Genomic DNA, 13,780 nt, shown 5'->3' on the forward strand with positions numbered 1-13,780 from the left:
CTTGGGCATGCTTCACACTGCCTTGAGTGGAAATCATATCCTGTTCCCCAGCACTTTACATCCCTGATCAGCAGAAAAAAAACCCCAAAAAGATGAGAGCTGATGCTATGTGACCTCAGTACTGGAATGTTTTCAGTTATTATTGACCTTGTCTCCTAGTTGCAGATATTGCCAGCCATGTTCCAGCAGTACTGGGTGCCCTCCTGGTGCTTATTGCATTGCTCCTGGCTGGATTGCTATATGTAAAGTGTAGACTGGATTTGCGCCTCTGGTACAGAAACAAATATGGAGAGTTTGAAGTCAATGGTAAGTAATGTGTATTTATTCCAGTGACCAAAATATTAATAATAGATGCCCCAAAACCTATCTGTAATACTTGTCTTGTTTTTATGAACTGAAAACAAAATCAAAGCATCATAATATGAAAAGCTGAGGCTGCTGGAAAATTTAATTGTATATTGGGTGGCATGGTTTGCGCAACACTATTACAGCGCCAGCAATCGGGACTGGGGTTCGAATCCCATGCCGTCTGTAAGGAATTACTCCCAGGCCTCTGGTTTCCTCCCACCCTTCAAACATATTAAGGTTGGAGGTCAATTGTTTGTAATTGGGGCAGCACAGGCTTCTGGGCCAAAAAGGCCTGTTAGTGTGCGGCATCTCCAAATCTTTTTTTTTAATTAAATTCTGAAGAAAGTCCTCAAACCAGGCAGTATTTACATGAGAGAAACAGAGTTACTCGACTAGAAATTGAATTTTGTTGCTCTCTAAATGAGCTTACTGACCCACATCTCAAGCTATCCTGTTTTTTCTCAGGTGACCCATTACCAATACCCTTAATCTTATAAATACAAAAGAATACAACCCTAGATTGTGAAACTTGTCATTCTAAGCAGACCTTAGACATCCAGGTATCATTCTTGTTAAAATATTTTGCAGCCTCTCCAAGGTAAAAGCACTCTTCAAACGATGTGGTGTAAGAATCACAGTTCCCCAGATATGGTCTCATGTACTCTGTATAGAAGGAACATAACATACATCTTGCTGTGCTCCAGTCCAGCAGATACAAGGGGCTATTTGATTAATGTTTTCATATATCCATGATATTTTAATGTTATGAAACATTGTCCTAAATGTTTGTACTTGTTTGTATTTTGGAGCAGAAGCATGCTGAAATGATTTTTGCAAGCAATGTATTTGTAAATACATAGCTTGCAAAAAATTGAAATGATCCTTACTGAAGGGTTGATACATGCATTTTTGTTGGTTAAAGAACAGACTTTGCTTAGGCCGCTTGTGAGAAATTAAGTAACGGACCTTGGCTTAGGCCGCTTGTGAGAAACTAAAGCTTGTCTCTTACGTTGAATTGGCACTTTCTCCAAACTTCCAGGGCTACTGAACTTCCTCTCACTTACTGTCAGTCCTCAGCAATTTTGCTCAATCCTCTCACCAAGTAATAACATAATCTCGTTCTGATCATCTGTCCAATCCCATCTGTCTCTGGCCCTTTCTCTGATCTCTCTTGCACTTAATGCATTAGAACAGTTGGCAGCGTAATGGTGCAGTGACCCAGGTTCAGTCCTAACCTCGGGGGCAATCTGTGTGCAGTCAGAACATTCCCCCTTGGCATCCCTCCCTGACTGCTCTAGTTTCCTCCCTCAACCCAAGGAAATGCTGGTTGGTTAATTGGCAAGTATAAATTGCCCCTACTGTGGGTGAGTGGCAGAGAAATTGGGGAAGAGTTAATGACCATATGAGAGGTTACAGGGAGAGAAGTGGCATAATGGGACGATGAGAATGCTCTGAGCTGGCATTGCCTTGATGGGCCAAGTGATGTACTTTGGCATTAAAAAAAAATGTGAAGATGTACTATCCATTTCCCATCCAGGACACCCCCCCCCCCCTCAAGATTTTCTCTTTAACATTCATTACCCTTCTATTATTGGCATTTGGTAAAGATATGAGGAAATGATTCAAATTTTCTATTCTGTGAAGATGTTTACCAAGTGTGCTGGAATGTCAATTCTTCCTTGTGATTCTCTTCCCAGATGGTAAGCTTTACGATGCTTACGTTTCCTATGTGTCTGCTGTTGATGATCGAAAATTTGTCAGCTTCATCCTGAAGCCACATTTGGAGAACCGATATGGATATAAGCTTCACTTGGATGACTGTGATATCCTGCCGGGATCAGGTACCTCTCCTTTAATGTTGATCAGGAAACTGTCACAACCCCAGAGAGGGTCTTGTCACTGGGATACATTTCTCTGTGCCACCAACTTCCTGTATCTCACCAAAAAAATTTTCAATGAATGGCATTTACAGTGAACATTCGCAGACAACTTGACAGTGGACAGTATTGCATTTGATCCAATCCTATCTTCGGACACAATTGATATTCTGATGCATATGTTCAAGCGGAGCTCATTGAGTAATAACCAGCTGCAAGAGTCAAGTTTCCCTGGCCTTATTGAGGGAATATTCAGACCCTATGAGTGTCTTACCTTGTTCAAGGCTGACATGACTTAACTAGCCTTGTTCTTGAGCTGGTTAGTTTGCAAGGCTATAATAGCTGGGGTTCTTAAATACTTTGTTTTTAATTTCCAGTCATATTCTAAAACATTTTAAGATCCAAGCTTACCAGGAGGGATGAGTCAAGAAAATGAGAATCTGCACTAAATCATGCAATTGATTTATAAAATTTCTTGGGAAAAATCTTCCTACTATAAACCTGTGTGTTTATAGTCATAATACCTCTTCAATTTTCTTCACTCACTTGCTATTCTGTGCTGTTTTTCTCTTTATCTAGAGCCCTCTGCAGAGCTAATAATGAACATTAGTCGCTGCCGCCGTCTGATTGTGGTACTGTCCAAGGCATATCTGGAGCAGGACTGGTGCAGACTGAATTTTAGGTATTGCTCACTCTATTGAACTGAGAATTGGTTAGGTGTAGGGCAGGCATTAAGTGTACAGTCATTTCTCTTATGGGTTTGATTGATTAACTCTGTTTGATCTATATTCTCAAATTGTATCAACCTGTGATGAGGATCCTTGATCTCTGGTTTTTCAGACTATTTTCTGCAACAAGGGGACACTAAATTGGGGGAGGGGGGGGGGTGATGCCTGTGAATGCACCCCCCCCCCCCCTTTGGCATTGGCCACTAAAGTACTTACAACAAATAAAATACACCTCAAAATTATTAATATTTTAAGATACTTAGTTATCAGTCAGTATTTTTAGAAAAGAGTGGCAATCTGTAATCATATATCACTCATAAACAGCTACACATAATCTATTGCTTGTTTCACCAGGTGGAAGAGATGCAAGTTAGTTTTAGTTTAACAACAAACTTTTACTCTTTTTAGTTCTGTCCTCTGTAAAGAGGGAAGGTAGCTAGTGCAAAGAAGGGAGGGGTGTGATGGGTAATTGATGGAGACATAAGGAATGTCCAGCCATTAGAAAATAAAATCGATAACATCAAGGCAAGGCTGCTTTATCAGAGACAGATGAGATAAATCTCAGTTGTTTGCTGCATCAAGACCTGGCTAACAGAGAACATACCAGATGCCACAATTTGACCAGAAGGTTTCACCATTCACAGACTGATCAGAACTCAGATTCTGGTAAAGAGGAGGCTGTGTATGGTTTTTAGTTAATTCTGGCTAGTGCACAGATACTGGGGCCATGTCAACCTCCTGCTCCTGGTCCTTCTATCTACCCCAAGAGTTCACATCAGTTATTCTTACTGGAGTTTATATCCCTCTGTAGAGAACTGGGATTCACTAGAAATATCCTGTACTGACGGCTGGTCCCGCCTCCTGGTTCATCCCCTGGGGGCCCCTAGATAACCCTGGTTTCCTGTCTAAACCCTGAACCCCTCTGAAGCCTGTTCATGAACCCTACCTGTGTTGTAAGCCAATAAAAGCATTAGTTCTCCCTCCAGTCGAGTGTGAGCTTTTTTTTACGCTACAATTTTATTAGCTTACAAGCAAGGATGGAGGTGTTGCTCAAGCCCAGAATGCTGTTGATAGACCCCCAGTACCCCGATGCAGTTGAGGAGTTTGCATATTGGCTAGACTGCTTCCAGGCCTATCTGAACGTGACCAGGGACGTCTTCCATACAGACGAGCTTCGGAGGCCGGTGCTCAGCTCAAGGGTAGGGATGAATGAGTACGCAATTGTTCGAGACTGCCTGACATACAAGGCCGCCATCGAGGCACTGATGACCTACATGAAGGCCCTGAACGAGGTCCTAATGAGGCACCGTCTCGCCCTATGCCACCAACGGCCCGAAGAGTCAATTGATTACTACCTGCTGCATCTGCGGATGCTGGCTAAGAAGTGCAGGTATGAGGCTTCTTCGGGCTGTGTCCAGGAAGATGAACAGATCTGGGACCCCTAGTCGCAAGGGTCCACTTGAGGCACATGAGGCAGCGACACTGCGAGTTGGGAAGTAAGGACCTCGCTAGCCACTTCAAGCTGGCCAAATCACTGGAACAGGCCAGTCTCGAGAACGACGACCTGGAGGCCAGCGAAGTTGCTCTCTTGGGTGAGCACCTCCAAGGAACGGCTGCTCCCGCTACGGCTGCCTCCCTTTTAATGGCTGCCGCTTCCCGAGCCCGAGAATATTTTTTCTGTGACAAGGGACAGCACTCTTGTCTCCACTGCCTGGCCAAAGAATCGGCATGCTCCAGCTGTGGGATGAAGGGACAACTGGTGAGGGTCTGCCGTGTGAAGGGAAGTCGGGAAGTAAATGGCCTGTACCGGTCCTGGATCCAAGTCTATCCCCAAGTAGTCTGCGCCGGACTCGTCTGAGATCACCTACTGCGCAACCCACCGACTACGGAAACTGCACAAAAAGGCTCTGCGGCCATCTTGCAGTGGGCTGATTTTGAATTCAGCACCATCGTTGTCAGAGGAGGAAAGAAGGCAGCCATCTTGCCACATGAGGTTGGCACCATCTTACCTGCACAGGTTGACTCAGGACAGAGGGGGTTACTCGAGGGAAGAACACAGCATCTCCGGTGACTTGGGATCGCTGGTCCTTGTCCAGAATAGACCTCACCAGCTCAGCAACTCGATGGTGAAGGTAAACAGACATTCGACCAAGTGCCTGATTGACACAGGCTTCATTGAAAGCCAATGAGACCCAGACCCATTCGGCGTGGGTACAGAAACATTGTACAGTTCATCTGTCGTTTGAAGGGGGTTCCTGTGTCACCTTAAAAGCACGACCTTGGAATTTTCTGGTCCCCTTCCCTTATTAACAGTTCAGAACGGAGGGCCCTCAAAATCAGAACCCACTTGCAGCCTCTCCATGCTGTATATTGACCTCCCCCACCCCTGTTCCCAAACCTGCCTGCCAACTGTAAGGCCATCACCACCACAGCATGGCAGACAGGGAGTTAATAAAGATGGAGACCCAGCACCTGCTGAAGAGGGAATCATTGAACCCAACACCAGCTCATGGAGAGTGCAAGTGGTGGTAGTACAGGGGGAAAATAAGTCCAGGTTAGTGATTGACTATAGCGAAATAAAATAACAGATAAACACTCCTGGATGCATACCCCCTCCCTCGCATCTCATATATGTTGAATGATATTTTGCAGTATCGAGTCTATTCGATCATCGACCTGAAAGCTGCCAATCTGTTCCAAGGACCAACCGTACACAGCATTTGAGGCTAACGGTCAACTCTACCAGTTCCGGAGCGTCCCTTTCGGTATTAACAATGGGGTCTCTATTTTCCAGTGGCAGGTGGACAGGATGGTGGACGAGCACAGGTTGAAGGCTACCTTCCCCTACCTCGACAATGTCACCATCTGTGGTTACACTATGGAAGACCATGATGCCAATCTCCAGAGATTTCTTCACACGGAGAGAGCTCTGAATCTCACCTACATTTCTGACAAATGTGTATTCAGGACTACACGACTGGCTATCCTTGGCTACGTGGTGGAGAATAGCGTCATTGGCCCTGACTCTAATAGGACGTGCCCCCGGTTAGAGCTTCCCCTCCCCAGAACCACAAAGGCTTTGAGGAGATGCCTGGGGTTTTTCTCATATTATGCCCAGAGGGTCCCTCAATACGCCTTAAAGGCCACCACTTTCCCCTTTCTGCCAAAGCCCAGATGGCTTTTAATGACCTCTGAAGTTACATTGCGAAAGCCACCAGGCATACGGTAGATGAGAATGTACCTTTCCAAGTGGAAAGTGACACTTCGGATGTAGCCCTGACCTCTACTCTCAATCAGATGGGCAGGCTGTCATGGACGCTTCAAGGCCACGAGCTCTGGAACCCATCTGCGGAAAAGGAGGCTCAAGCCATTGTATAAGCCGTAAGGCACTGGAGGCTCTACCTGGCTGGTAGAAGATTTACCTCCCCATAGGCCAGTGCTCTGTTGCATTCATGTTTAGCAAGGCCAAGGGGGGAAAAATCAAGAATGACAAAATTGCTAGGTGGAGGATCGAACTCTCCACCTACAGTTTTGACATCACCTATTAACCAGGGACCCTTAATGACCCTCCAGATGCCTTGTCCAGGGGATGCTGTGCCTCCGCACACACCGGTCAACTGTGGACAATATACAATGAGCTCTGCCATCCAGGGGTCACCCGCATGGCTCATTTTGTCAAATTCTGCAATTTGCCTACTCGATGGAAGACGTCAGGGAAATTACCAGGTCTGCGCTGAGTGCAAGCCTCACTTTTTTCGTCCTGTGAAAGCGCACCTGATTAAATCCAGGCCCTTTGAACGGCTCAGTGTCGATTTTAAGGGACTTCTCCCCTCCACGATCGGGAACACCTACTTTTGGTCATCGATGAGTACTCCCACTTCCCGTTCACCATCCCGTGCGTAGACATGTCGCCTCGTCCGTTATGAAGACCCTAGACTCTATTTTTGCCCTGTTTGGGTATCCTGGCTATATTCATAGTGACTGGGGCTCAGCCTTCATGAACGACGAGCTGTGTCAGTATCTGTTGGTAAGGAGCATCGCATCCAGCAAGACTACCAGTTACAACCCCCGGGGAAATGGGCAGGTTGAAAAAGAGAATGCCATGGTCTAAAAGGCTGTTAAACTTGCCCTGAAACAAAGAGGCCTTTTCAGACTCACGCTGGCAGGATGTCTTCCCCATCGCACTCCAGTCAATTCGGTCACTACTCTGCACTGTGAGCAATGCTACTCCTCATGAGCTCATGTTTACATTCAACAGAAGGTCGGCATCAGGGACTACACTTCCAGCCTGGCTCACTAGTCCTAGTCCGGTCCTTCTCAAGAAGCACGTGAGGAGAAGCAAGACTGAACCCCACCTCCGGTGGAAAGGGTGAAATTGCTCCATGCCAACTCCACGTACGCCTACATGGAGTACCCGGTTGGCAGGGAGGATACTATCTCCATCAGGGATCTGGCACCCGCCAGAACTGAGGATCTGTTTCCTCAGGTTCCCCATGAGCTACCTAGCTCTTTTTCCCCACCCCTGCTCAGGGCCTCCAGTGACCTGGTTCAGGAGGAGAGTGAACCCGCCCCCCCCCCGGAGTCCCAGCCCATTACCCTTCCATCATAGGTGGACCAGGAAACTCAAGGAGCCCAAGGCCCCCTGGTGCTAAGGCACTCCACTAGGATCTCCAGTCCCCCAGTCCGCCTGAATCTATAAATAGTATTGTAAATATTTCTCTTCTGTGTCTATTACCGGCTTCTGATCCTTGTTCACTTCATCCACAGACCCTTAATCCTGAAGGAAGGGGTGAATATAGTGAACTAGGATTCACTAGAAATGTCCTGTATTGATGACTGGTCCTGCCTCCCGGCTCCTCCCCCAGGGGCCTGTATATAACCCTGGTTTCCCACCTAAACCCTGAACTCCTCTGAAGCCTGTGATGTAAGCTAATAAAAGCATTAGTTCTCTCTCCAGTCGAGTGTGAGCTTTTATCTACGCTACACCCTCCCGATGCCAATTGCAAACCAGCATTGTGGAGCTGCACATTGTGGTCAGTAAACGAGACGGCCCACCCCAAAGCACTACAAATCCTAATCAGTGACTTTTACCAGGCCTATCTCAAGAAAACCCTGCCCAATTACCACTAGCATGTAACCTGATGTACAAGAAGTCCCAGTATACTTGATCACTGCTACACCAAGATAAGGAAGACCTACCATTCTTTCCCAAGACCGCATTTTGACAAGTCTGGCTATGCTCCTTCTGCCTTCGTACAGTCGGAGCCTAAAATGAAAGGCTCCAGAGATCAGGACAGCAAGGAGGTAGTCACAGAAGGCAGAAGAGCAATTACAAGATTGCCGTAAGTGTATGGATTGGGCAGGATTCAAGGCTTGGTGAAGGATTTGGATGACTACACCAGAGCCATTACAGACTTCGTCAAAACAGCTGCAGACAGGTGTATCCCCACCAAATCGTTCAGGATTTTCCCCAAATCAGAAGCCCTGGGTGGTCAATGAAATATAGACCCTGCTGAGAGCTATATCAGAGGCATTTAAGACCAGAGATACAAAACACTAGACGAGGAGCATGCACGGCCTACGAAAAGCCATCTCCTGTGTGAAGTGGAGATTCCGGACAAGAACGGAAATAATAAAGGACACCCAAAAGCTATGACAGGGCTTAAATGACATAGCCCTGTTACAAAACCTCACTCCCAGATTAATGCTTTTCATGCCCAGTTTGACCACCAGAACAAGGAAGAACCACTGCACACCCCCATGTCCCTGAATGATCCTCTACTGTTCAGTGTCTGAGGATGGCATGCAAGCTGCCTTCAGGTAAATGAATCCAAGGAAAACCTCTGGTCTGGATGGAGTACCCGGCCAAATACTAAAAACTTGTGCTGACCACCTTGCCAGTACATTCAGATATTTTCATCATTTCACTCTGGCAGGGCATAGTACCTACCTGTTCCAAAAGGGCCTGTGCCCAAGAAGAGTGCCACCTGCCTAAATGACACTCATCTCCATTGTGATGAAGCTTTTTGAGAGGCTGGTGTTGAAGACTATTAACTCCTGTCTGAATGGCAACATGGATCCATTCAATTTTTTCTACCATGGAAACAGTAGATGCTATCTCACAAAGCCCTGGACACTAAAGATGCATACATTAGGATGGTCTTTTTCGACTACAGTTCTGCATTCAACACCATCATCCCCTCAAAACTAATCAGCAAATTCCAAATCCTGGGTGTCAATACCCCACTGAGCAATTGGATCCTGAATTTCCTCATCCTCAGACCACAATCAGTGAAGATTGGTAAGAACATCTCTTCCACAATCTCCATCAGTACTGGAGCACCACAGGGCTGCATTCTTAACCCCCTGCTCTGCTCATTTTACATCTATGACTGTGAAACTCAGTACAACAATAACACCATCTACAGTTTTGCTGGTTATGTAAAAAGGGGCGATGAGTCAGAATGCAGGAGAGAGATTGAAAACCTGGCTGAATCGTTAATCAACATCACACTCAATATCACCAAAACCAAGGAGATGATTGTGGACTTTAGGAAGGGAAAATCAGAGGTGTACAATGCAGTTATCATTGGGGAATCTGATGTGGAGAGAGTGAGCAAATTTAAATTCCTGGGACTCACTATCTTGGAAGATCTTTCCTGGATCCAACACATTAATGTCTTTGTGAAGAAAGCACATCAGCACCAGTGTCCCGATGAAGATTACCCACCTGCAGGCGCAGCTAGCAGAGTTCAGCTGGCACGTTTAGGTGGCCACGGAATGGACAGCTTTCTGGCACCTAAACGTGCCAGCTGACTGCTAGACGTAGCAGCGAAAGCCGGCTACTCGGGACAGCAGTCTGACGGCTCGCCTCCCCGGGACTACTGGGCTGGGCAGCCGGAGGGGGGAAGAGTTCAGGTCTGGGGCGGCCAGCAGGGAAGTACGGGGCTGGGGAGGGGGTGGGGAAGAGTTCAGGGCTGGAGAGGCCGGCGGGGAAATACGGGGCTGGGGTGGCCGGTGGGGGAGTACAGGGTTGGGGCGGCCATCCCCGAGAATCCTGACTTATCAAAAGCTCTCACCTTTTAAATTTTGTGGGATTTTGTGTGTGTGCATAAGCCCCGTAGTGACCACCACCACCCGCCCCAGCCTTCCCAGCCCCCCCCCACCCAGCCCTGGCCACTCCAGCCTTCACCCCACAGTCCTGCGCTGGGGGCTGTCTGTAAATTTAATTCCATTGATATTAATGGAGTACAATAGATAGAAGGCAGATGCAACCATAGGTAATATTTAAGGTCAACAATCAAAACTAATTTCTCCCATACAAAATACAAATAGCGCTATGAATGTTTCAAACAAATTATTTTGAATGCAGGTACAACTGAGAAAACTAAGGAAAGGAAAATGACAGTGTTCGGGAGAAAATGTGATTTTCCTTCAAGGTTGAGTTTTACTGTCATATCTGTCATGTAAGCTTTACAGTATACCGCAAGGGACAGAAGACCCTTGTTAACCCTATTGCTCTGGATCAGAAAAGATATATTAATACATATCCTTGGTTGAGTCGGAATGATTTCATCATTACGGATTGGTTCCACACCAAGTATGTACTGTATTTGTCTGTTCAACCACTGAAGAATTAATTCAATGTTTCCAAACTTAAAGAATTCTTGAAGCTCTTTCAACCATCTTATTTAATGTGTTGTGCTCTGGTTAATGATGGAGTGCTGGATATTGCCATGTTTTGGAGTGTAAATGATGCAAATCATGTGCCATTGATAGTGTGTCTTACTACTACTACCTGTTTCATCTAGCTGTATGTTTTAGAGGTATACTTTGAGGTAGCACCAATATTTCCAGGCTTGGAGAGCTGGGATGTAAATGGTGCTTCACTCATTCTTTGGAGGGGTTAGAATAGATGCCAAAAAATATAACAACAGCTATGATAGATTATAGATATGTTTTTGGGAAATAAATTGGGGCAGTTTTTTTTAATGTAGGCCACATACAAACTCTTTAAAACAGATCTTATTTAAAATACTGGAGCTCTGCTCATGCTAGACAAGCTGGCTCCGAGCCTTTTCAAAAGCTGTGGAGAGTGCCCAAGAGACTTCACTAATGGATTGTTGTTTACAAAAGGCAACAGATGAAAGAACTCATCGGAGCCGCAGGCTGTCTGGAACTAAGAGGGTCATGTGGTTTTGCAAGCAGAGAGATTAAAAACAGGCTTTTTCTCTGTGTGTGAGAGAGAGAGAGGGGGAATTCAGTTCTGAGGTGCTACAGTCTGCAGCAACAGCTGGGACTGAAACAGGACAACCTGGAAAGCTTGTGGAAAAACCCCATTTGGAAGACGGGTTGTGAGTGCTTAATTCAGCCTGGTCAAAGCCCTTGTGGCTCATACAAGAGGAGAGGACTGACTGCCTAATGTCTCACTTGTAATAAGAGAAACAAAAGGAACTCTGTGGTGACCTGAAAGAAAGAGGTTATCATCTGGAAAACCCTGATGGGGCAAGTTTCTTCGGCAAGGTTTCAAGGAATCAGTTGCGGATGTCCAGCGAACAATGATCTCTCTCTGAAAACTGATAAGAACCTTCCTGACCGGTAACCATTTACCTTTCAAGCACCAAAGCCTGGTGAACTTCATAAATGTTAAATTCTGTGGATAGTATAAGAATTGCCTACAATCAGTAAACTTGGAGGAATGAGAAGTGAGATTGGATTGTGAATCAAAGAACTTTTTCTGAACTTACATACACATTACATACATATGCAGTTAGAATTAGAAGGGGGTTAAATGAGGTTAAGTAAGTTAATAATAGTGAAATTAAAGTGTCATTCTGTTTTTATGTTTAAAGATAATTAAAAGCAACTTCTGTTTAAGAAACCATTTGTCTTTGTGAATATTATTGCTGGGTTTTAGGGTCCTCTGGGCTCATAGCAACGGAAAATGTATTATTCAGTTTTATTTTTGGATAAAAGTAATGGACTGGTATATCTTGGAAATAAGAATCCAGATAGACTGTGCAGAATATCAGTAAGTTAATGCTTTGGGAAACTGAAGGATTGGGTGTGGTAGCACTTTTTGTATTTGGACAGTGTCCCATGCATCCTGTCTTTACTATGAAGAAATGTTAAGAACAGCTAAAGCCTGGATTGGCCAATTTGGATTATGTCCAAATATCTGCAGAATTACACAAAGACCAGGATTAGTCATGTTAGATAAAACTTCATCGTGTTTGATTTCTGTAGGCCATGCTGCTTTGAATTATAGTACCTCATTATCCTTACAGATACATTTTTTATTCTCCAGGGAAGCACTCTGGAATCTGCTGGATCTCTCCAGGAAGCCTATCTTTATCATGTTTGAAAAACACTACAGAGAGCTGTCTCACCCTGCACTTCAACTTCTTAAAGCACAGAGGAAAAACATCACTCTCCTGCTCTGGACTTCTACATCGATGGTAAATAAGCTAACTGTGATTGGAACCTGATCAAAAAGAACAGTTTTTTTTATTACTCTTTGTATCAAGAGAATTGCTTTTTTTACAAAACATAGAAACATAGAAGATAGGAGCAGGAGTAGGTCATTCGGCCCTTCGAGCCTGCACCGCCATTCAATGAGATCATGGCTGATCTTAAAGTTCAGTACCCCGTCCCCGCCTTCTCTCCGTAACCCCTAATTCCCTTATACTGAAGAAATATATCTAATTCTCTCTTAAATATATTCAATGAACCTGCCTCTACTGCTCTCTGTGTGGCAATGAATTCCACAGATTCACCACCCACTGGGTAAAGAAATTCCTCCTCATCTCGGTCCTAAATGGTTTGCCTATTATCCTCAAACCATGGCCCCGGGTTCTGGATTTTCCCATGATTGGAAACATCCCTTCCGCATCCATTCTGTCCAGTCCTGCCAGAATTTTATATGTTTCTATGAGATCCCCTCTCAATCTTCTAAACTCCAGCGTGTACAATCCCAAATTGCGCAATCTTCCCTCATAAGTTATTCCTGCCATTCCAGGTATCAGCCTGGTGAATCGCCTTTGCACTCCCTCCATTGCAAGAACATCCTTCCTCAGATAAGGCGACCAAAACTGCACTCAATACTCCAGGTGTGGTCTCACCAAGGCTCTGTACAGCTGCAGTAAGGTATCCTTGTTCCTATACTCAAACCCTCTTGATATGAAGGCCAACATACCATTTGCCTTTTTAACCGCCTGTTGTACCTGCATGCTCGCCTTCAGAGACTGATGTACAAGTACCCCTAGGTCTCTCTGCACTTCCCCATCTTTTAATCTATTGCCATTCAAATAGTAATCTGCCCTCCGGTTTGTATTACCAAAGTGGATAACCTCATATTTATCCACATTGTAGTGCATCTGCCATGTATCTGCCCAGTCCCCCAATTTATCCAATTTATGGAGCTTTCTGACCCCCCTCTTCAATGCACACAACCCCTCCTAGCTTAGTGTCGTCTGCAAATTTGGAGATATTACATCCAATCCCCTTATCTAGATCATTAATGTAAATTGTGAACAGCTGGGGTCCCAGTACAGATCCCTGTGGCACCCCACTGGTCACCGCCTGCCACTCAGAAAATGAGCTGTTTATCCCAACTCTCTGTCTTTTATCTGCAAGTATACAAAACAAAACAATGTATACTTACACAGAAGGATGAAAGATGGCATTTTCAGATTTCAAAGGTTCAAAGATTAATTTTATCGTCATATAATAATACATTAAAAATGTCACATACGTGATATACATCAACCTCTGTCTGCTATAAGGCAGGCAATGAGTCATTATGAGCATTGCCTGGTGCCCCAAACA

At 45.1% G+C, this 13,780-nt stretch overlaps 1 protein-coding gene across 3 annotated transcripts in view; it reads left to right on the plus strand.

Moving 5' to 3' along the window:
- sigirr (single immunoglobulin and toll-interleukin 1 receptor (TIR) domain) overlaps positions 1-13,780 on the plus strand; it is a 33,763-nt gene that overhangs the window by 9,865 nt on the left and 10,118 nt on the right. For all 3 annotated transcript variants that reach the window (XM_069901107.1, XM_069901093.1, XM_069901102.1), the window contains 4 exons: positions 160-306; positions 2,046-2,189; positions 2,805-2,907; positions 12,261-12,411. In XM_069901107.1, coding sequence (XP_069757208.1) covers positions 160-306; positions 2,046-2,189; positions 2,805-2,907; positions 12,261-12,411 — 545 coding nt within the window. The remainder of the gene's footprint in view (positions 1-159; positions 307-2,045; positions 2,190-2,804; positions 2,908-12,260; positions 12,412-13,780) is intronic.

Source organism: Narcine bancroftii, chromosome 1 (assembly GCF_036971445.1).
Source record: "Narcine bancroftii isolate sNarBan1 chromosome 1, sNarBan1.hap1, whole genome shotgun sequence".
NCBI classification, from domain to species: domain Eukaryota; kingdom Metazoa; phylum Chordata; class Chondrichthyes; order Torpediniformes; family Narcinidae; genus Narcine; species Narcine bancroftii.